Below are 24,761 nucleotides of genomic sequence, written 5' to 3'. Positions count from 1 at the left end.
AGATCCTTTGAGGTACACTCAGTGTTCCAGTTACTGACTGACTTTAAGTAGAGCTGGATCAAATAATTCGAGTATTTGAGTACTAGTTCATTACTAATTATTCAGAAGCTTCGTCTTCTTTAACCCACTTTGTAGCCTCACCTGTATTCTAGGACATTCTTTTGAATTCCTAGGTCAGAGTTAGAGGTTTATTTGTCACAAAACATTTTATAATAAAATAAAAATGTTTTTATGGCCCATTTTACTCATGTTTACCAGGGGTGTGTGTATTTGTCGAGGGCACTGGAACTCTTTGAGCCCTCAAACTTGAACAACATTCATTGTTCTAGTGATGGAACTGTTAGCATTGCAACATAATCTACCTATGCATTCAGTAAACTAAGATTTTAAAAGATTTACATATTGAACTTCTGTATCATCTGTAATCTAGTTAAGCAAAAATCCAGTCACATTTATTGGTCTCCTTATTGGGACTGACATAACATTAAAGAACATCTGGCTCATGGTATCTTATTAGACGTCCATCATAAGGAGTGATAGTTACTGTGATCATACAGAATGTAACTGTATTATTGCAGTTTTATTGTATCTCATTTTAGTGTAATTATACAGTATATTACTGTGTCACTGCAATATCAGTGTATATTGTTTTACTGTGATTATACAGTGTGTTATTGTATTAGTGTATTAATGAGCGAGTTTGTCCTCCTTACCTTCAGATAACGGGATATGGGACAGTGTGAGACTGTATACATATTTCCAGGTTTTCTTTATGTACAGTTAGGTCCATAAGTATTTGGACTTTTTTTTGTCATTTAACAAAAAGGTTTTTGTTATTTAAGCTGTCTGGCACAGCATGTTGGAGTTTAAATAAAAAAAAATGAATATAATCTCAAAGTGCAGACTTTCATCTTTAATTTGAGGGTATTTACATCCAAATCAGGTGAACAGTGTAGGAATTACAACCATTTTCATTCATCATCCTCTCCCCCCAAACTCTTCACACAGCTCAGCTTGTGTTCACAGAGTGGCTGATATGAGTGACTTTTAATGTGATTGAGTCTCACACGGCAGAATAAAACATCACACAATCAAGTTAAGATAGTAAACGTGTGTGATAAACAGAAAAATAAACACATAAAATGTTCCTATATGACGAGTGAAGCATTTCAGCAGTGTGAAAATGTTGATGTGCTCTTTATGAGAGACATTGATACTACACTGCAAGAACTTCCAGTGGAGTATCTTCATGCAGGAACAATCAGGATCATCTCGCTGATTCAGATTTTTCTGTGAGATCAAATCTGTTCATGTCAGCAATGCTGCTGTTCTAGTGGAGATCTGTTAGGTAATTTATAACAGCAGGACTAAGAGAAAAATGCATAGTATGCGATATACCGCAAAATCAAAAAAGAGAAGACCACACATTGAATTTCAAAAGTAGAATAGATTCTAAAATTCCAGAAATATAAAAAAGGAAACATCTTTAAAATTATGGATGAAAATAATCTCAACAGGTTAACACAGTCATACAAACACACATATCTGCACTCACAAAGGCTTAACTAAGACAAAAGCTTTAAGAATCAAATCGGCAGGTTAAAACTCTAAAAGTCAAGAGAAAGAGAGAGAGAGAGAGAGAGAGAGATTGTGGTGAGAGCACCTGCAGGTGTCTTCCCATCTAACACAGAGCTCATCAAAGTGTAAGCGTTTTGGAAACTGAGCATTTACACTTGCATTTTTATGTGGCTTGGCCTTATCCCGTAGAATGGGTGCATGAAGAGAGAGAGAGAGAAGGGGAGAGAGATGCAAGTAAACATTAACTCGTTGGGAAATACAAACAGCAACAAAAGAGAAACGTAAAAGGAGGTTTAATGTTGGTGCACCGACATATAGCAGTAACTACAAGGCATATTTCTTTTCTTATATGTTTACTTCAATGGTTTTTATATAGTATTGAAAACCTCGTATCTCTATTATTTATTTTTTGACCCAAAATGACTTGGAAAAAAGTGTGGTTCCATTGACTTACATTAAAAGTAAAGTAGATTTTTCCTTCTCCTGTAAAGTTATTATTTTGTGTATATATATATATACTGCATTCCCTTAGTGGCCTTAGCTTACAATAGTGGCCAATCTCACAATGTTTGCCTTTTTTTGTTGCAGACAAAATCGAGGTTCTCAAAATACCCATGTTTTTCCACAAAGAACACAATGAACAACAAAGTAACCATGTTGCCAGAAAGATGCCAGAAAATCTAAAGAATAAATTATGAACCACAAGCGCATTGTTTCTGTTAACATATCAAGCTCCTGAACTTAATTATTTTACAGTTTTTTTGCTAGAATATTAGTAATAGTATATGGTGGCCAAGTCCAGCATGACATTAAATCAGCGCAGTGCAGGGCTGCAGTAAATGCAACCAGTGTTTTTTAATCCTGCTCCTACAGTCTAGCATGGTTTCAACTGTTCCTTACTTTAAAACACCTCATCCACTGATGAGTTGATAAGGTGTATTGGGGCAGAAAATCATTGGTAGAGGGAAATAAGATAGTAGCACTGACATAAACACAGTAAAGAGTAGAAAACACCACTGATTACTAAATTACTGCTGCCATGACATAGTTGATAGACAGTAATGTTTGATCACTACTAAGGGAATAAAGCTGACCTGGGGGGTCATAAAGGCTGTTACGTCAGTCTTTTGGTGTTTGTACTCACAGAATGCCTCTGTGTCAGTCACTGAAACCAGCTTTCTATTTCAGCACGCCCATTTACAGAATGCTGCTGCTCAAAATCATTGTCTTCGTAATAATACAGTGAACTAACTTCAGTTCTACCAGAAATAATCCAGAGACTAACGTGAAGGAAGAAAAATAATAATCTCAATAATATTTAACAATTCGATAAACAACAGTTTTTTTAAAGTCCCTGTCTTCGGCTCAAGTCTTCAAATATGTAGAGGCTGCAGATCCTGGCATAGGGATGGCAGGAGGCGGAGCCTACCCCCTGGGCAACTGGGCAGGGACCAACTGGTGGCGGTGGGACGAAACGAAACGGTGGGAAGCTTGTGATTGGTCAGAGTAATGAGTGACGTAGCATTGGAGTCTCCCTGGCAGAACTCGCGCTAAAGCTTTCACATATTTAAGCAGCATAGTTCCATTACCAGCATGGCTAGCCTAGTTAGTCCTAGAGGACACTGATAGGCTAGCTAGTGCTAGCATCTGCAAACTGGAAATGTGGTACACCTCTATTCATTCATAAACAACTAATTTTTGTTCCTGAGTGCCCAACATAACAATTATCACTTTACACGGGTCGACACAGGACCCATAAACATGTGTTACTTTAATCATTTAAAAGAAAAATGACAGACGTTGCTCTTAATGTGGGATATTCTAGTACAACGCTGCACTCATAGAAGCACGCAGTATGACGTGCTCTGCCATGTTGGGACGGTTCATGCTGAGTGGCTATGCGTTCAGAAGACCTTTCACTCCAAATCAGTTGACCAATAGAAAGTGCAGGAGAACGTCCTCTTCTAAGATGAAGAGGAAAAAGTGAAAAAGTGCTGAAAGTCAGAAGCAAAATAAACTATACCCAGTCATGTTACTGACCTGTTATCAATTGACCTCCAGGTGTTTTCTTTAGCATTACACAACTTTAATAGCCTTTTGCTGCCCCTGTCCCAAATTTTTTGGAACGTGTTGATGGCATCAAATTCAAAATGTGCGTATATTTTTCAAAAAACAATAAAATTACTCAGTTTCAACATGTGACATGTTGTCTTTGTACTATGTTCAATTAAATATAGGGTTTAAATGATTTGCACATCTTTGCTCATCATTGCAAAGACTCTGTTTATGTGCCACCACTTCCAACAACACTGGATGATCTCCGAAATCGCATTGAAAGAGCCGTGAGTACAGGGACACCCGACATGCTTAATCGAGTATGGGATGAATTTGACTACCGTGTTGATGTTGTCCGTACAGCTGGAGGAGGTTCATATTGAGCACTTGTAAAATTACATAATAAACTTTATGCTCACTTAAACCATTTATAAGTAACTGCATGATTAACAAGTGAAATAAATCGTTCGGATGATCAGATAAATCGGATGAATCTTTTTGAATCACTCTGTAAATTAGTAAAATCAGCAGGCAGAAGAAAATAAAGCAAAATCAGCAAAAAGAGTAGTAATGTTACTGTAAAAATAAATTTGATTTAACTGTTATTTTCATTTGCAACATATTTGGGGCATTTTGATACATAATATTTTGTTTGTGGATTTTATTATTATATTTGAAACTTTTGGCACAAAATTATCTCCATAGTTTTTGCCAATTATTAATATATTGGTTAAAAAATGCAGTTGGATTAACACAGCTTTTATTCCTGACTTCTCACTGCCCTTCAGTCATCACACAGATTTGTTCAATTCCATAAGCCGCACACCTGATTGAATTTAATGAAGGATTAGAAAATGTAGAGATCTCAGGTGACTCCTTAATCCTTATATAGCATTATGTGAACTATGAAATATTAGCTTCTTCACACAAATAGTGCAGTATATGTTCAGCAGGGAATTGTGTGCATGTGGGCCAAATTCCTCTTTTTTAGACATAATATACACTGTTTAGGAGCAAAAGCTGTTGAAGCTATTGGTTTAAGGCCTATGTTGTGCATTATATAGAGAAGAGAGACATTTGCGATTCAGTCTAGGTACTGGATGGGAACTTTTAATGGTAGACGAATTGTTTATTTGTGAAATTGTATTTATTATACTTTTTGAACAAATAAACCCAGATAAACAGATTTACGTATCATTTTCTCAGAGTGCCTCAGAATTTTTCACACTATTGTATATATATGCAATTTACAGACTTTGCAATTGAATACGTCTAATTTTGAACCTGTTTCAGCTTCTAGTGGGCGGAGTTTAGGCTCACTTTGGGCTGAAGGTTTTTATGGGACCTGGCAACTCTGCCAGCGAATATGACGCTGCAAATAAGGAGCCAAGCAAATCAGTAGCTGCGTATAAGTAGCTAACTTCAGCCTTGTAGCTAAGTCTCAGTGGTTGCTGTTACTAATGGTAACTAGCTGGGCCAACGGAGTCACTATGTAACAACCAACAGCCAGATATGGAATTACTGAATAAATGAATAAATTAATCAAAAATATTACCGACTTCCTCTGTGCTTTCTTCATCCTCACTCAGCCATCATCCTCTTGCGCTGACTTCTGCTATGTCATTCTATAAAGGATCAAGGTTGGTGGGGATGTGCTAACACTTTTGTAAACCCACCAAAAGAAGAAACGGGAACATTAAATCATTGTTATTATGCCAGAGGGATTGTTCAAGTTTTTTTTGTTGAAAAAATAATATAATAATAGAAAATAATAATATTTTCAAATCACGCTGTTTTTTTTAAACTGCCAGTCTTTTAAATAATTTTCAGTCTTGATATTTTTCAATATTTGTGTTTTAATACAAAATACAGCCCTAAAATATTATGTTTTAAAGTTAATATAAAATTGTATTAATTCATTTGTAAATTATTCCACTTCATTTTACAACCCCATTTCCAAAAAAGTTGGGACACTGTCCAAAATATAAATAAAAACAAAATGCAATGATGTGCAAATCATTTAAACCCTATATTTAATTAAAAATAGTACAAAGCGAACATATCAAATGTTGAAACTGAGAAATTTTATTGTTTTTTGAAAAATATATGCCCATTTTGAATTTGATGCCAACAACATGTTCCAAAAAATTTGGCGCGATAGAAGGCTGGTAAAGTTGTGTAATGCTAAAAAAAAACACCTGGTGGTTAATTGGCAACAGGTCAGTAACATGATTGGGTATAAAAAAGCATCTCAGAGAGTCTTTCAGAAGTAAAGATGAGGAGGGGTTCACCACTCTGTGAAAGACTGCATGATCAAATAGTGCAACAATTCAAGAATAATGTTTCTCAATGTAAAACAGCAAAGAACTTTTGCTTTTCATCATCTACAGTACAGAATATCATTAAAAGATTCAGAGAACTGGAGAAATCTCTGTATGCAATGGACAAAGCCAAAAAACTATTTTCTGGCCATGATCTTTGGGCCCTCAGGCAGCACTGCATTAAGAACAGACATGATTCTGTAGTAGAAATCACTGCATAGGCACAGATATACTTCTGTCACTGCATCCATAAATGCAAGTTAAAACTCTAAATGCAAAGAGGAAAGCATATACGAACAGGATCCAGGAATGCTGCCACCTTCTCTGGGCCCAAGCTCATTTAAAATGGACTAAGGGGAAGTGGAAAAGTGTGGTCTGACGAATCAACAAATGAAATTCTTTTTGGAACTCATGAACACTGTGTCCTCCGGGCTAAAGACCACTTAGCTTGTTATCAGCATAAAGTTCAAAAGCCAGTATTCATGATGGTATAGTGGTGCATTAGTGCACATGGCATGGGTGACGTGCACATCTGTGAAGGCACCATTAATGCTGAACAATACACACGTTTTGCCAACAAATGCTGCCATCCTTTTTCAGGGAAGGCCTTGATTATTTCGTCAAGACAATGACAAACCACATTCTGCATGCATTACAACAGCATTGATCTGTATTAAAGAAGTCTGGGTGCTAAACTGACCTGCCTGCAGATCAGACCTGTCACCCACTGATAACATTTGATGCCTTATGAATTGAAAAATACGACAAAGGAGAACTGTTGAGCAGCTGAAATCCCTATCAAACAAGAATGTGAAAACATTTCACTGTCAAAACTACAGCTATTGGTCTCCTCAGGTCCCAAATGCTTACAGAGTATTGTTAAAAGAAGCCATCATTCAGGTGTCAAAATTCAAAATGGTCATATATTTTGCAAAAAAGAAAAAAAAATTCTCAGTTTCAACATTTGATATGTTGTCTTTGTAGTATTTTCCTTTAAAAATATGGTTTACATGATTTGCACATCATTGCATCCTATTTTTTTTACGTTGTACTCAGTTATAATAATGGGGTTATAATAATTTATGAAGAATGCCAACAAAATGATGAAATACTATGTCAAGATTTTTTTTATTATGCTCACTGTGATTAATTGTAAAATTTTATGACTTAGTTTGATTTAAAGTGTATTATTGTTGTTGTAAATAAATGAATAAATAAAAGTAGATCAATAAAAGAAAAATATTCTTTTTCCATGCTGTAGTTCACTAAAAGAAGGTATAGTTATAAAAATGTCATTTTTTTATAAACTGCATTAATGTAAGGCCATACAGTCTTACACAAAAGTACACATCCTGGTCAAATTACTCAAATTACTTTTTAAAATACTAATTTTGTTGATTTTATGTGATTTTAAGTGAAAATAACTTTTTTGTGTTTTGGTGCACAATTTCTAATGGTATTAGTTTAACATATTGGAAAATGTGTAAAATGTGCAGTAACGTTTGCAGAAGTGTGTTCTCTGTAGAGAATATATTAACTTAAAAAACTTTAAGTATAATATTTTTACTTTGAAAATCATGTAATTTCACCTGGGGTGCTGAGATATATGCACAAAGGCCTTGAATTTAAGTCAGCCAATCAGATTATAGTTTTATTAGATAATCTAACTGATTATTAGAACACCATATAATTAATAACTAGATGATGTTCCATGCTGATGTTAGTCTGTTGTTTTTGGGTTCAGTTTGGGTTTTACTGCCTACTTATTGTGAATGGGTGTAAAAATTGTTCACACATACAAAACCACAATGAAAAATTGGACATGTTTCAGCACTTGTGCTTGGAGTCAAGAACATACTATTTTGAGCTTGCATTCAAGCTTAGAGTGGGCCGACAGGAGGGGAGGCAGCCACACCATGAATTGTTGTAGGATATATTGTTCTATAAAAAGGCTTGTCTGGTGGAAGTTCTGACTGATTCGAAACTTTGAAAAGCTATATTCTTCATAGAATGAAGCAATTTTACATCATAGAGAAGAACCATTTAACCAGGCAAAGAACAATTTAAACCCTCAAATGGCTCTATATACACCGATCAGGCATAACATTATGACCACCTCCTTGTTTCTATGCTCACTGTCCATTTTATCAGCTCCACTTACTATATAGGTGCACTTTGTAGTTCTACAATTACAGACCGTTGTCCATCTGTTTTTCTGCATACTTTGTTAGCCCCCTTTTACCCTGTTCTTTAGTGGTCAGGACCATGGATCCTCACAGAGCAGGTACTATTGGGGTGGTGGATCATTCTCAGCACTGCAGTAACACTGACGTCGTGGTGGTAGTGTGTTAGTGTGTGTTGCGCCGATCTGAGTGGATCAGACACAGCAGTGCTGCTGGAGTTTTTAAACACCTCAGTGTCACTGCTGGACTGAGAATAGTCCACCAACCAAAAATATCCAGCGCATCCTGTGGTCAGCGTGCTGTGACCACTGATGAAGCACTAGAGGATGACCAACACAAACTGCAGCAGCAGATGAGCTATCATGTCTGACTTTACATCTACAAGGTGGACTGATGAGGTAGGAGTGTCTAATAGAGTGGACACAGTGTTTACAAACTCCAGCAGCACTGCTGTGTCTGATCCACTTGTACCAGTGCAACACACACTACCACCACCAAGTCTGCTCAGGAATCACTCTTTATTTCAATACTATTAATGGTCCCAGCAAACCTCTAGCTACTCTTGCATAAATAGAGTAGCCAGTAACTCTAGCTTAAATATTTAAAGTTAGCATCGTCAAAGTGCTTTCTAAAGGTTTTCTAAAGAGTAGGAGCATGTTTTCTTAGTAACATTATAACATTCTAAGATCTTGTTAAAAGTTGTCACAATGCTAGTAGTAATATTATCTAAATGTCGAAAAATATAGCATTGCTGTGTCATTCATACCAGCACAACACACGCTAACACACCACCACCACGTCCCCCACTGAGCTGGATCATGACAAAGGTGCCCATGTAGCCAGTGTAGGCCTTCGTGGTGGTACTGGATCAGCACATATAATTGAGTTACATTAAGTCAGCAGCCAATGAACCACATGGCAGACTGCAAGATAACACCTTATTCCCACAATAACCAGCCAGATCTAGGACAGCAATATTAAGTGATGAGTGGAGAGAATACAGGAGGACTCTGTCAACACTTGCCTACAGTCACTTCACAGTTAACCACAGGACGTTTGTGGACCCAATACATGGAGGCCACATGAAGAATATTGAAAGGGCTTGGGCAAAACGCAAAAGTCAAATTTGGCAATTGAGAGCCAATAAGACAGAGAAGCTCTTGAAAGAACAATTGTCTAGAACTGAGTGGACCTAATGGCTAGGCCAGAAGCACAAAAATGGTCCTCTTGGACGTTTGCTGCATGATATCAGAAAACACTACCTCCTGTAATTAAGCTTAATGTATGTTTAATTAATTTAACCCCTTAAAAGGTCAAGTCTTGCAGGCAAGGCCCAAAATTTTATTACACGCTTCTATAACCTAAGAATAATTCAACCAGTTTGCATTGGAGTCCCTGTAGTTACTGAATAATACGCCTTAGTATGTAATAAGCCTAGGATTTGTAGGTGAGAAAAAATGTTTATGTTAATAAAGAATATACTGTTCCAGGTTCCACATTGATGACCCAACATAGTGTAAAATACTAATTGCTATTGTTGTAAACATACATCTATTCCATCCAAAGTTTTCAGTTTTAGCCAAACTTCATCTAGAATGTTCTGAAGCCAGAGGTGGCTTTTAATACAGTCTGAGCTGTAACCTTAACTTTCTCCTACAGTGTGTGAGGGACGTAATACAGCAACCTATCACTGAGGTTGAAAAGACTGAGTTTTACCCATGATGCATTACTAAATACTAATGTATGTACACTGTAAGTGCTTTTACAGACAGCTGTAGACATGCCTAGTTAAGGAGCTAGCTAGCCGAAGAGGTGCTTAGCTGACTCTATGCTAACCTGTTGACTCAATTTGGAAATCAAGCAGAAATGTAAATATTCTTTCCTAAGAGAGTTATTTGAGGGTAATTTGCACAAAATGCCAATATGACCTTAAAGTTTGGTGTGAATTGCTTTTTTTAATTAACTTACTTTCACCCACCTGGACAATAAAGACACCTATGTCAGAATGCTGTTCATAGACTTCAGACTCAGCATTCAACACCATCATCCCTCAGCAACTGATTGGAAAAGTGAGCCTGCTGGGCCTGAACGCCTCCCTTTGTAACTGGGTCCTGGATTTCCTGACTGAAAGACCTCAGTCAGTCAGGACAGGGAATAACATCTCCAGCACCACCATACTGAGCACCGGTGCCCCTCAGGGCTGTGTGCTCAGTCCGCTGCTGTTCACCCTGCTGACTCATGACTGTGCTGCAAAGCACAGCTCAAATCACATCATCAAGTTTGCCGATGACACAACTGTGGTGAGTCTAATCAACAAGAATGATGAGTCAGCGTACAGAGAGGAGGTGCAGCGGCTAACGGACTGGTGAGGAACCAACAACCTGTCTCTGAATGTAGGCAAAACTAAGGAGATGGTTGTTGACTTCCGAAGAGTGCAAGGTGGCCACCCCCCCCCCACTTAATATCACTTAACCACCCCCCCACCCCCAACACACACACACACACACACACACCCACCCCTCTTTTGATGCTCTACTTGCATCTGAACAATTGCTGCTAATACTGTGCTTACACTGTTTTACTACCTCAGTAACTGCTGTGTTTATGTATGTTATCTGACTGCGTAACTCACAGATCACAACATGTTAAAAATTATTCCACTACCTCATGTCCAGAATGTGTGCTGTGTCGGTGCTGTACTGTCCGGTCTGTTTACTGTGTCTAATGTCTGTTTAATTTATCATATTTATTGTATTGTTTCTACAATGTCTGCACATTCGCACTTTGTACTTTTGTTCCTTGTTGAACCTTGTTGTTCCTGGAGGAACGTAATTTCACTCCACTGTGTACTTGTACATAGATGGAATGACAATAAAAGCCTCTTGACTTGACTCTACGAGTGACTACTTCTGACTATTAAGCTCACAAATTCTAGTTTTCTCATTGACATTATCACATTCGTGTGTGTGTGTGTGTGTGTGTGTGTGTGTGTGTGTGTGTGTGTCTGTTCCCTCTATGTTTTCACTCGGAGGTGTTTGTGAAATAAAAAGTAAGGTTTATAAGGTTCTCTCTGTGTAATCTGGATCACCTAACATGTGACATAATGTTAATCTTAATCAGGGATGAAGATTATTTAGTCAGACATGATGCATCACACCTTTTTGCACGCTGATGAGGGCCCATGTGGTGCAGTAGATGCTGTTTTTATTTATTTTATTTTTTTTTGCCTCTGCCCCTCAAACAGCCCCAGTTCAGCATCTTCATATGCGTTGATCTGTCTTTTTCTTTATGAGAGGAAATGTTTCACACATTACTACATGTCAGTCTGCAGGATGACGTGTAAAGTAAAGGAGGCTGCACATTACCTGGTTATCTGTTGAAGTGAAGTCTGTCACCAGTGTTTCTGCGAGAACTTGAGAACTTTTATTTTGAAAATGTTCTTGGCTTTTGGATGTATCGTATTTCGCAGCCATCCAGCTGTAGGGAGGGTCCGCTGGAAGCTGTGGGGACCGTTATGTCCGTATTCAGTCTTCTTTTTCTGATTTCTTCCTTCTTTATTGTTTTTGTTCTGTTCTCGTTGTTGTCTGTGTTTCTGTTCTCTGCTGTGTTTAGTCGCAGCGCTGTTTCTCTGTGTTTGTTAACAGCTGTTCGGCCGCTGGTTATTTTGTTGGTAACGGAGTGAAAACTTTACTGGTGCGTTTTCTGCTGTTGCTCCTCGTAGCTCGAGGGAATCTGTAGGAGGAGATAAAGAGATAAAAATGGCGGCTGCACGAAACAGTAAGTTAAACTTCCAGAACCTACAAAAGGTTTTACTGTGAACATCATTAAATAATATTCAATCAGAGAGTTTATTTTTATTGTGGAGACACACAAGACACAACTATTAATGTGTGTGTGTGTGTGTGTGTGTATATGTGTGTGTGTGTGTGTTTGTGTTTCTACACAGATGAGTTTAAACTCTTTGGACCCCGTTATACAGATACACAGTTTGGCTCTGCGGTCACTCTCTCCTGTCACCTGACTCCTGAAATCAGTGCTGTTGCCATGGAGATCAGGTGGTTTAAGGGGACGGACTGTGTTTGTCTCTATAAGAACAGACAGGTGACAGAGGGGAGGGGCTACGAGGGCAGAGTGAGTCTGTTCACCCAGGAGCTGCAGAGAGGAAACGTCTCCTTACAGATCAGAGACTGTAGAGAGTCAGATGAAGGAGATTATCTGTGTCAGGTCACCAATGGAGACACAACAGAGGAGGGTACAGTAGGAGTGGGTAAGTATTCCAGAAGTTCACTCTACATAAACTCATCATCATCATCAGCGTCTCAGAATGAAAGATGAAAAGACAGAAATGAGAAACAGTGTGTGTTTAAGACACAAGGCCTGTTCCCCAGTTTGACAAGGTTGTTTTAACATATGATCATAATCTTAATCTTATCTTCATCTTGGAGTCTTCTAAAGAGTTTAAGGTGAAGAATGTGAGTGAATGTGATCTCCAGCCTGTAGATCTGGTGATGATGGTGAAGATTCTCTACATCTGTAAAATCACAGCAACTACAGATTACAGAGTTATTTCATCATGGATTTCCATCAACAAACATTCAAGATAAAAGCTTCATTTATTTAATGAAGTCAAGAAAGTTTTAGTTTAGACTCTAAATCAGTTTAGTTCAGTTCTAAATCATCTTAAATATTGAGTTCTTCTTACAGAATCACTGAACTGAGCTGAAATATGAACTATATACACTGTAAAAGTCAAACAGGGCAGAAGTTGATTTGAAGTGTTTTTATGGTTTGAATTATAAATATTGATTTTGTTAATCTGACATACTTTCTTTACTTTGCACTGTTTCATTCAGAGTATTCATTAGAGTTGAATAAAAGCAGTTCAAATTTCTTGTTACCTCTTGAAGTAATTTTTACAGTGTATAAATACAAAACTGAGGATATTATTTCACTTTCATTCTGCTAGTTTCATATTAGTACATTCTCACAGATTCAAATATTTTTTGTCATAGCATTTCAGTCATATTTCAAAGTGAATTTGTAAAATGTATGTTTTATGTATAATTCCTACATTTCTATCAGAGCTATAAATTATGCAGTATTTGAAGCTACAGGCCTAACGTGGATCAAAATTTCTTCATGGCTAAAAATCCATTTCTGGATCTTTCTGAGTCTTTATTTTCTCTAAAGGGACGAATCATTTATCCTCCAAACTTTTTCCTCAATAAGGACAGTTCTGTCTGATTAATACATAAAAATGACAGATGTGCTGTGACTCCTTCAGAGTTTGATAGCATTTGAACATGAGCTTTTTAACTATACACACTAGGGGTGGGAATCTCTAGGCACCTCATGATTTGATTCAATTACGATTCAGAGGCTGCAATGCGATTATAAAACGATTATCGATGCATCTTGATGCATCTTTTTTTCTATACAGGATTTCTTTTTTCTCACTGTGTGAGGACTTGGTAGTTTTAAAGCAAGTATCTGTAATGATCCATAATGCATTTACCTCCAATATCTATTATTAATAAAATGGAAGTGATGTGGCAAGTCAACCGGAAGACTCTCATTCGCTGCTCTTGTTTGGAGCACATGAGACGCTGCTGCCACTCATCTGAGATAAAATGCGCTGTTAGGGTGACATAAGATCCAGTGACAGTGGAGGTCCATGCAACAGATTACAGCTGTTCTACCAGTTTTTCTTCTGTGATTTCATAACTTCGGTTTTGGTCACGTTGTAGAGAGTGGGGGGAGGGGTCGCTGTATCTCGGCTCCAAAGTGTGCAATATAGCGCGAAAGCCCTGTTTCTCAATGACTGAGTACGGATGTAAATCCTTGTCAATAAAAGTTGTGATAGAGTTTGTAGTTCGCTTCATCCTTTCCAAGTTGGGTGAAAGCTTTGACATCGCTTGATCGATGGTTCTGTGGTTGGCAGCAACTACAACTGAGCAGAAAATGGGTGGAAACATGTAATATGCTCCACAGAAGCCAAAGTGCTTCCATACGCTTGCTCAGGGGTCGGCAACCTGCGGCTCTTTTACTGGCCTGGTGTGGCTCCACATCAGAGATAGATTTCTAGGTAAAAATAAAATAATCCTCATTTGCAGTAAAATAAATGCTGATTGTTTAAACACAGTTTTAACAATAAATGATCTTAAAAGCTGGAATTAATGCAGCCTATAACTGCTAGTTCACCTAGCTAGTAGCTAACGAAAAGGCAAAGAGAAAGATTTAAGACGAACATTGATTATTTGGAGACGAATAGACTTATTTGCATTTATAAATCACTCCAGTTTCTGAACTCAGTTTCTTGTTCTCCAGCTTCTCGTTTGAATTGTCCCATTCCACCTTCAATGGTGCCTGAGGTGCTAGAATGTAACTGCTGCACCATTTAAGGAGGAACAGGAAAATTCGAATGAGAAGCTGGCGAATGAGAAGGAACTTCAGCTTCGTAAAAGTAGAACATTGAGAGACATTTTACAAGAAACTGTTCTACTTTTGTGGAAATGTTTCCAGCTGGTGATGCAAGAAAAGCAGCTACAGCTTTTAGCTACGGCTAAAGCTTAAAGTAGAGCAAAGTAAGTCTGCATTTTTGTTTGTATTATATTTTTAGCCTACACTAGGACATTAGCACATACTGAGACACATGTACAGCCAAGATGTTAAAATGGACTCAAAATGTTGTGGCTCCCAAGGTGGTTTGATTTTTATTGAAAGGACAAAATGACTCTCATTAACATTTGGGTTATGACCCCTGCACTAGCTTTTAATGTAGTGTGCCACCACAGACTGTCCAGGCACTGCACTTCCGCACTTTGCAAAGTTCTGCCTTTTGTGTCCCGTCAACATTATGTTATCAATTAAAATTTATAAAATCAATTTTTAATATTTGTGAATCGATTCAGAATCATCCTCGTCCACATCGCGATGCATCTAAGAATCGATTTTTCCCCCAGCTCTAATACACACAATATAAAAACAGTAAAACAGTAAATAAAAAAACACTAGCTGTACAGATTCATCTTTATAAAGCTCCAGAAAGTCTGTGGTCGTTTTGAGGGCTGATATATTTGAAGTCTCATTGTTATGGATCTGTTATGTTCAGAATTTCTTACTGTGGTATAAACAGTCAGGATGTTAATGATAGAGGAAGGTGAGCCAAATCAGAGAGAAACTCATTTAAATCTCACTTAAATCATTTAAATCTCACTTTTTCTATCTTTTGTGTGAAATATTTAATTCATTCTATCTATTATGATTTGTATTTTATTGTTTAAAATCCAGTTTTAATATCTTTTTTTAATCTCTTCAGTTTCTTTTTTCTGATAGATATATTGTATTTAACTCAAAATATTTAACTCAAAATATTTACACAGAACTCAAATCTTTAAAACAGTACAATGATTGAAATTAAAACCGTAATCTTATTATGATTTTTTTTTCTCAAATCCTTGTGTGCCACAATAATCGGCACCCCTATGTTTAATACTTTGTGCAGCCTCCCTTTGCAAAGATAACAGCTCTGAGTCTTCTCCTAGAATGCATAATGAGACTGGAGAACACACAGCAAAGGATCTGAGACCATTCCTCTATACAGAACCTCTCCAGATCCTTCAGATTCTGAGGTCCACAATGTGGACTCTCCTCTTCATCCCACAGGTTTTCTTTTCAGTTTAGGTCAGGAGACTGGCATGATCATGGCAAAACCTTGATTATGTGGTCAGTGAACTGTTTTTGTGTTGATTTTGAGGTGTGCCTTGGACCATCATGCTAGAAGATTCAAACTATAGCCCAGTTTAAGCTTCCTGGCTGAGGCAGTCAGGTTTTGAATTTATTTCTGCTGTTACTTGATGGAGTCTGCGATACCATGTATCTGACCAAAATGTTCACGGGCCTTTGGAAGAAAAACAGCCCCACAACATCAAAGATCCACAACCATACTTCACAGTGGGGAGGAGTTATTTTTGTGCATGGCTGTGTTTGTGTCTATACCAAACCTAAGTGTTTCTTGCCAAAAAAACTCTGGTCACAAAGTTCAGAACCATCTTTCAGACTGTAGGAGCTTGAGTTTTTTGGTTCCTGACAACAGAGGCTTTCTTCTAGCAACCCAACTCACATGACTTTTGGTGGTGTCTTATTGTATGGGAGATGTTCTAATTGCAGACCTAACTAATGTCTGCTATTCTCCATCTGTGATCCTTGAAGATTTGCTTGCCATTCGTTTGCAAGCACTGTAATTACACTTTAAGTTTTACCTGTGCGAGAATTCCAAAGTTGCTGCTAGTTCTGCTGGATAACTGATGTTGAGGCTGCAGTGTGTTGCAAACATCAGTACAAGGGCATCGACAAAATTTGGAACACTACCAGTCACAATGGTCCGGTTCACTGCAGTTATGAAGTATTCAGCTGTCAGACAGAAGCAGAACAGAGGCAGAACTCCCTATGGTACACAGCAGAGGGAAAAAGTCACAGACTGTTCTTTTAACTTTAAATTTGTAATGTAATGTAATGTAGAAAATATTTTGCCCTTACTTGGCTTTCATGCTAGCACAATAAGAAGACATTCATATCTTAGGTTTTACCTTAATGTTTACTCAATATGTTAGAGATCTACTTTATAAATAATGTTTCAAAATTTGGTGCATATTGTTCATTTAATTATTTACTTTTTTTAGTGGTGGTCACATGGCCAATTAGGCAATCAGTTGTATTTGAGGAACGGTAAAACACTTGCATGTAATCCTAACCCTTTGAGAATGTATACTTAAAAGTTTAACAGGATGCCCAGTGAGCCCCTTATCTAGTATGCCAGTATCAACCTGTTAAAGACAAAAAAATGCTATTTCCTTAAACGTGGAGGGGTAAAAAATCATACCACACACAACGATGCATGCTATGGTTGGAAGTTGAACAACTTCAGATGGCAGACACGGTTCATCAACTGTCAAAGCATCTTCTCCTGATCTTCATTGAAATGGTTCAAAAGCAGCATCAGTCATAACCGCAACCTACAACTTGATCTTCAGTAACATCTCTGAATGACACATGACAAATTCAAATAATCTTCCTTGAAGTTTCACTAAGATGTTTCTTCACTGGTGTAGGGCTGATGGTTAGGATCGCCCCTACCAACAGGCAAATCTTTCATGTCCTATTGGTTGCTCCTTGTTTTCAAGCTTTCTAGTAAACTCTGAAGATATTTTATTCCAGGGGATTATTGCCAGTTGTTGTCCACTGGAGTGTGTCTATGAGGATTTGAGAGACCACCTGAGCTTGCATAGTATTCACTTGGTGAGGACACACAGAAGTATTCACAGATAGTGACTGGAAACATTTTTGCATTCACCACTGGCATTAAACATAATTAAAACTTAATATTTCTATAAGACACACAACATTATTGATAGACGGGCTCGTTGTTATTATAATTTTTTTGAATAAGTATCGGATATTCAAGCTGTAGTTCTTATGTAACTCAAGCCTTTATTGTTTACAAAAACCCTATTAAACCTGGTCACAGAGCTCAGTTCAGTGGTTTATCATGTGGCTGGTTTGATGAATAGACCTGGCTTAAAGGCAGAATGACAATATTACCAAGATTTTTTTTTAATAGGTGGGGAAGTAGTCTACTGTCTTAGTGACGTGCGTTAGTACAAGGACTCGAGACTAAGGGTTTTCCTTTTGTCCTGGGGATGGAAAAATGTGTTTGGGACAGAAGACACACCTCCTGCATAATGTTTATGAGACAAAAGGGGATATCTGGGATTTTATCATTTTTATTATTTGCCCATCACTTTGAAAATGACAACTTGGATCAACTGTGCACTGATAGCACTAATCATTTTTTCCATTACAGGGGCTGACTACTACTGAGCATCTCTTGCTGTTACTGTTAGTAATCACTGGCTGTTTCCTAGTTGACCAAGGTGCAGTACCCATGAAAAATATGATTTGAAAATGTTCCTGCAGTAGTGATCATTGTCCTGGTCATGCCAGCAATAATACCTGTTGTACTTTTTAAGGGAAAGTACAGAGGGACCGTCACAGATGACACACAAACCAACCACCAAGACAAGAGAACAGAATCTCACCTAAGTCGACCTACATGTCAGGACAGAACAGGGATGAGGATCATACCGGCTCAGAGTTGAAACAGGGTCACAATTTCCCAAGACCTGAGTCTCACTGAGCTGCTGTCAGCACCTCTTTACTGTTAGGTTGCATTGAGTTACACTGTATGTGTTGAAGCTCTGTTCAGTAAAAATTAGTATTGGGCAAAGGTAAATTATAATGTTATCATGATGCATTCAAATGTAATCTTGTAAATTTTAGGTTTTATAAAAAACCTGAATAAATACAGTTGTTTGAAAGAAAAATTTGTTGTTTTCAGAGCAATATAAAATATTCGTTAGAGGGGATAATATGACCTGTTTAACTTCCTAACACTAGTTGTAAGAAACTTATAATACATAATTAAAACTACTAATGCCAAGATTTTTTTTTATGATCAAAGCAAATCTTTAAATCAAAAAACAATAATTTATTTCCTAATTATTTGAACTGTGCGTCTTTATACAAATAACCACTATAGATGAAAATAATGTTAAAGGATAACATTTAGAATTTTAGATGGTTTGCACTGACTTTGGGACATTTTAATTTATTTTTTCTGGAGTGTTCTGGAGTGTTCTGGGTTGGTGGTAAAAAATAAATAAATATTGTGGAGTCCCATGTTGAACAAGAACTGCTGTGACTTGCATTTAAAGCTAAAAAAGTTAAGATTATGATGGAGTGGATGAGTGGTGTAACAAAAAACGTATTATTATTGTTTCTGCAACAGTTATCCAATCTACCAGGTTTATTTTTTTCAATGATTTTCAATCATAAAGCCTTTCAATTTTAATACTCGCACATCATACAAAATTTCCTGTATAATACAAGATCTTAATAAATATAAACAGTGGGGTTTTGGGGAAAAAAGAAGTAATAATTAGAAAATATGCAGATTTGATAAATTCCTCCAAGACGTTTTCTCACACACACTTGAGGATGAATAGTCTCTGCATGGCATTATACTTCTCGTCATTCGTCTGGGTGTGGCTGTAGGGCTCATCATTCCTCTGTGTGTAGTCATAGGTCTCATCATTCCTCTGGATGTGGCTATAGGGCTTATCATTCCTCTGGGTATGGCTATAGGGCTTATTGTTCCTCGGGGTGTGGCTATAGGGCTCATCGTTCCTCTGGGTGTGGCTATAGGGCTCATCATTCCTCTGGGTGTGGCTATAAGGCTCATCATTCCTCTGGGTGTGGCTATAGGGCTCATGATTCCTCTGTGTATAACTATAGGACTCATCATTCCTCTGGGTGTGGCTATAGGGCTCATCATTCCTCTGTGTATAACTATAGGGCACATCATTCCTCTGGGTGTGGTTGTAGGGCTCATCATTCCTCTGGGTGTGGCTATAGGGCTCATAATTCCTTTGGGTGTGGCTAAAGGGCTCATCATTCCTCTGGGTGTGGCCGTAGGGCTCATCATTCCTCGAGGTGTGGTTGTAGGGCTCATCATTCTTCTGGGTGTGGCTATAGGGCTCATCATTCCTCTATGTATAACTATAGGGCTCATCATTCCTATGTATACTAAGGGCTCATCATTCCTCTGTGTATAACTATAGGGCTCATCCTTCCTCTGGGTGTGGCTATAGGGCTCATCATTCCTCGAGGTGTGGTTGTAGGGCTCATCATTTTTCTGGGTGTGGCTATAGGGCTCATCATTCCTCTGGGTGTGGCTATAGGCTCATCATTCCTCTATGTATAACTATAGGGCTCATCATTCCTCTGTGTATAACTATAGGGCTCATCCTTCCTCTGGGTGTGGCTATAGGGTTCATCATTCCTCTATGTATAACTATAGGGCTCATCCTTCCTCTGGGTGTGGCTATAGGGCTCTTCATTCCTCTGGGTGTGGTTGTAGGGCTCATCCTTCCTCTGGGTGTGGCTATAGGGTTCATCATTCCTCTGTGTATAACTATAGGGCTCATCATTCCTCTGGGTGTGGCTATAGGGCTCATCATTCCTCTGGGTGTGGTTGTAGGTCTCTTCATTCCTCTGGGTGTGGTTGTAGGGCTCATCCTTCCTCTGGGTGTGGCTATAGGGTTCATCATTCCTCTGTGTATAACAATAGGGCTCATCATTCCTCTGGGTGTGGCTATAGGGTTCATCATTCCTCTATGTATAACTATAGGGCTCATCCTTCCTCTGGGTGTGGCTATAGGTCTCTTCATTCCTCTGGGTGTGGTTGTAGGGCTCATCCTTCCTCTGGGTGTGGCTATAGGGTTCATCATTCCTCTGTGTATAACAATAGGGCTCATCATTCCTCTGGGTGTGGCTATATGGTTCATCATTCCTCTGTGTATAACTATAGGGCTCATCCTTCCTCTGGGTGTGGTTGTAGGGCTTATCCTTCCTCTGGGTGTGGTTGTAGGGCTCATCATTCCTCTGGGTGTGGTTGTAGGGCTCATCATTCCTCTGGGTGTGGCTGTAGGGCTCATCATTCCTCTGGGTGTGGCTGTAGGGCTCATCATTCCTCTGGGTGTGGCTATAGGGCACATCATTCCTCTGGGTGTGGCTGTAGGGCTCATCATTCCTCTGGGTGTGGTTGTAGGGCTCATCATTCCTCTGGGTGTGGCTATAGGGCTCATCATTCCTCTGGGTATGGCTATAGGCTCATCATTCCTCTGTGTATAACTATAGGGCTCATCATTCCACTGGGTGTGGCTATATGGCTCATCATTCCTCTGGGTGTGGCTATAGGGCTCATCATTCCTCTGGGTGTGGCTATAGGGCTCATCATTCCTCTGGGTGTGGTTGTAGGGCTCATCATTCCTCTGGGTGTGGCTATAGGGCTCATCATTCCTCTGGGTATGGCTATAGGCTCATCATTCCTCTGTGTATAACTATAGGGCTCATCATTCCTCTGGGTGTGGCTATAGGGTTCATCATTCCTCTATGTATAACTATAGGGCTCATCATTCCTCTGTGTATAACTATAGGGCTCATCATTCCTCTGGGTGTGGCTATAGGCTCATCATTTCTCTGTGTATAACTATAGGGCTCATCATTCTTCTGGGTGTGGCTATAGGGCTCATCATTCCTCTGGGTGTGGTTGTAGGGCTAATCATTCCTCTGGGTGTGGCTATAGGGCACATAATTCCTCTGGGTGTGGCTATAGGGCTCATCATTCCTCTGGGTGTGGTTGTAGGGCTCATCCTTCCTCTGGGTGTGGCTATAGGGCACATCATTCCTCTGGGTGTGGTTGTAGGGCTAATCATTCCTCTGGGTGTGGCTATAGGGCACATCATTCCTCTGGGTGTGGCTATATGGTTCATCATTCCTCTGTGTATAACTATAGGGCTCATCATTCCTCTGGGTGTGGTTGTAGGGCTTATCCTTCCTCTGTGTATAACTATAGGGCTCATCATTCCACTGGGTGTGGCTATATGGCTCATCATTCCACTGGGTGTGGCTATATGGCTCATCATTCCTCTGGGTGTGGCTATAGGGCTCATCATTCCTCTGGGTGTGGTTGTAGGGCTCATCATTCCTCTGTGTATAACTATAGGGCTCATCATTCCACTGGGTGTGGCTATATGGCTCATCATTCCACTGGGTGTGGCTATATGGCTCATCATTCCTCTGGGTGTGGCTATAGGGCTCATCATTCCTCTGGGTGTGGCTATAGGCTCATCATTCCTCTGTGTATAACTGTAGGGCTCATCATTCCTCTGGGTGTGGTTGTAGGGCTCATCCTTCCTCTAGGTACGGCTATAGGGCTCATCATTCCTCTGGGTGTGGCTATAGGGCTCATCATTCCTCTGTGTGTGGCTATAGGCTCATCATTTCTCTGTGTATAACTATAGGGCTCATCATTCTTCTGGGTGTGGTTGTAGGGCTCATCCTTCCTCTGGGTGTGGCTATAGGGCACATAAGTCCTCTGGGTGTGGCTATAGGGCTCATCATTCCTCTGGGTGTGGCTATAGGGCTCATCCTTCCTCTGGGTGTGGCTATAGGGCACATAATTCCTCTGGGTGTGGCTATAGGGCTCATCATTCCTCTGGGTGTGGTTGTAGGGCTCATCCTTCCTCTGGGTGTGGCTATAGGGCACATAATTCCTCTGGGTGTGGCTATAGGGCACATCATTCCTCTGGGTGTGGTTGTAGGGCTGATAATTCCTCTGGGTGTGGCTATAGGGCTCATCATTCCTCTGGGTGTGGCTATAGGGTTCATCATTCCTCTGTGTATAACTATAGGGCTCATCATTCCTCTGGGTGTGGTTGTAGGGCTCATCCTTTCTCTGGGTGTGGCTATAGGGCACATAATTCCTCTGGGTGTGGCTGTAGGGCTCATCATTCCTCTGGGTGTGGTTGTAGGGCTCATCCTTCCTCTGGGTGTGGCTATAGGGCTCATCCTTCCTCTGGGTGTGGCTATAGGGCTCATCATTCCTCTGTGTGTGGCTATAGGCTCATCATTCCTCTGTGTATAACTATAGGGCTCATCATTCCTCTGTGTATAACTATAGGGCTCATCATTCCTCTGGGTGTGGTTGTAGGGCTCATCATTCTTCTGGGTGTGGCTATAGGGCTCATCGTTCCTCTGGGTGTGGCTATAGGGCTCATCATTCCTCTGGGTGTAGTTGTAGGGTGCATCGTTCCTCTGGGTGTGGCTATAGGGCTCATCATTCCTCTGGGTGTGGCTATAGGGCTCATCATTCCTCTGGGTGTGGCTATAGGGCTCATCATTCCTCTGGGTGTCTATAGGGCTCATCATTCCTCTGTGTGTGGCTATAGGCTCATCATTCCTCTGTGTATAACTATAGGGCTCATCATTCCTCTGGGTGTGGTTGTAGGGCTCATCATTCCTCTGGGTGTGGCTATAGGGCTCATCATTCTTCTGGGTGTGGCTATAGGGCTCATCGTTCCTCTGGGTGTGGCTATAGGGTTCATCATTCCTCTGTGTATAACTATAGGGCTCATCATTCCTCTGGGTGTGGCTATAGGACTCATCACTCCCCTGGGTGTGGCTATAGGGCTCATCATTCCTCTGGGTGTAGTTGTAGGGCGCATCGTTCCTCTGGGTGTGGCTATAGGGCTCATCATTCCTCTGGGTGTGGCTATCCACGCCTACTGCCTAGGCATCGGTGGGGAGACAAAACAGAAGGAGAGTGAGAACAGATTCTGTTGGCCCAACCTGCCTCCTCCTTCTGTCTCCAAGCTCTGTTTTTAAAGGGTAGTTGAATGTGTGTGGATGAGGTGTAGCTCTAATTAGTAGCTTCCAGCCGAGCTGAATAAGGATGGGTCGTTGTCCCATGTGTACCTCACTGTCTACAACATTAGTGCTGAAGCACTCCAGGCGGGTCTTCAGCACTCTTGAACCCGCCGTGGCACTAGCTTTTTCTCTAGAACAAGCATACACCGATCAGGCATAACATTATGACCACTTCCTTGTTTCTACGCTCATTGTCCATTTTATCAGCTCCACTTACTACATAGGTGCACTTTGCAGTTCTACAGTTACAGACTATAGTCCATCTGTTTCTCTGCATACTTTGTTAGCCCCCTTTTAAGCTGTTCTTCAGTGGTCAGGACCCCCATGGACCCTCACAGAGCAGGTACTATTTGGGTGGTGGATCATTCTCAGCACTGCAGTAACACTGATGTGGTGGTGGCATGTTAGTGTGTGTTGCGCTGGTCTGGGTGGATCAGACACAGCAGTGCTGCTGGAGTTTTTAAACACCTCAGTGTCACTGCTGGACTGAGAATAGTCCACCAACCAAAAATATCCAGCCAACAGCGTCCTGTGGGCAGTGTCCTGTGACCACTGAAGGACTAGAGGATGACCAACACAAACTGTGCAGCAGCAGATGAGCTATCGTCTCTGACCTTACATGTACATGGTGGACTGACCAGGTAGGAGTGTCTAATAGAGTGGACAGTGAGTGGACACGTGTTGAAGTTACACTTTAACTGTTTAGCTGAAAATCTTCATGGAGTTGTACTGAAAGCATTGAGTGACAGTTCAGTAGTGAAGGATGAAAAACTACAATACAGATGAGAAAAAGGAGATTCTGATAAGATAATTATTCATAAGTATTCTACCTGTAAATGTTATCAATGTTTTATCTAACATTATGTTTCCTTCTGTTGTTTTACACAGTATATGATGAGTCGGTAAGTGAAGTATATTTACTCCTGACAGCTTGTACCCAAATGTATTGCATTTTTAAAAAACTGTTTAATGTTCATGTGATGAGCAAAGTCTCTGAAGACAAAATGAAAGCTTTGTCTTCCATCTCCATCCTTTCTTCCCACAATGCTCCTGTGCATAATCCCACTGCACTGCGGAGAAAAAATCACCACAAATAAAAGCAATCTGGCTCTGTTGGGAGTGATGTCACTGTTCTTATGCGATGATTGTCAGCAATTCACTATTTGGCCACCAGAGGTCTCACTCTCCCGAGTACTAGCCCTGTTCCCAAATCAAACCACCTGTACCTTATCTCCTTAATCAGTCACACCTTAAATACTCCTCCCATTCAGCCAGTCAGTGCAAAGTATCGCCAGCT

General features: G+C 39.8%; 1 protein-coding gene across 4 annotated transcripts in view; it reads left to right on the top strand.

The window, feature by feature from the left end:
• LOC118802885 (trichohyalin-like) overlaps positions 1–24,761 on the top strand; it is a 77,718-nt gene that overhangs the window by 24,872 nt on the left and 28,085 nt on the right. For 2 of the 4 annotated variants that reach the window (XM_036563305.1, XM_036563307.1), the window contains exons 1-4: positions 11,588–11,653; positions 11,782–11,914; positions 12,084–12,404; positions 24,353–24,366. The exons of the other annotated variants lie outside the window; for them this stretch is intronic. In XM_036563305.1, the coding sequence (XP_036419198.1) occupies positions 11,896–11,914; positions 12,084–12,404; positions 24,353–24,366 (354 nt within the window). In that variant the 5' untranslated portion in view covers positions 11,588–11,653; positions 11,782–11,895. Of the gene's footprint in view, positions 1–11,587; positions 11,654–11,781; positions 11,915–12,083; positions 12,405–24,352; positions 24,367–24,761 lie in introns of those variants that run through there. 4 annotated transcript variants of the gene reach the window in all.

Source organism: Colossoma macropomum, unplaced genomic scaffold (assembly GCF_904425465.1).
Source record: "Colossoma macropomum unplaced genomic scaffold, Colossoma_macropomum, whole genome shotgun sequence".
Classification (NCBI taxonomy): domain Eukaryota; kingdom Metazoa; phylum Chordata; class Actinopteri; order Characiformes; family Serrasalmidae; genus Colossoma; species Colossoma macropomum.
Note: the sequence above shows the minus strand (reverse complement) of the source record. Positions and strands in the feature narration are given on the sequence as shown.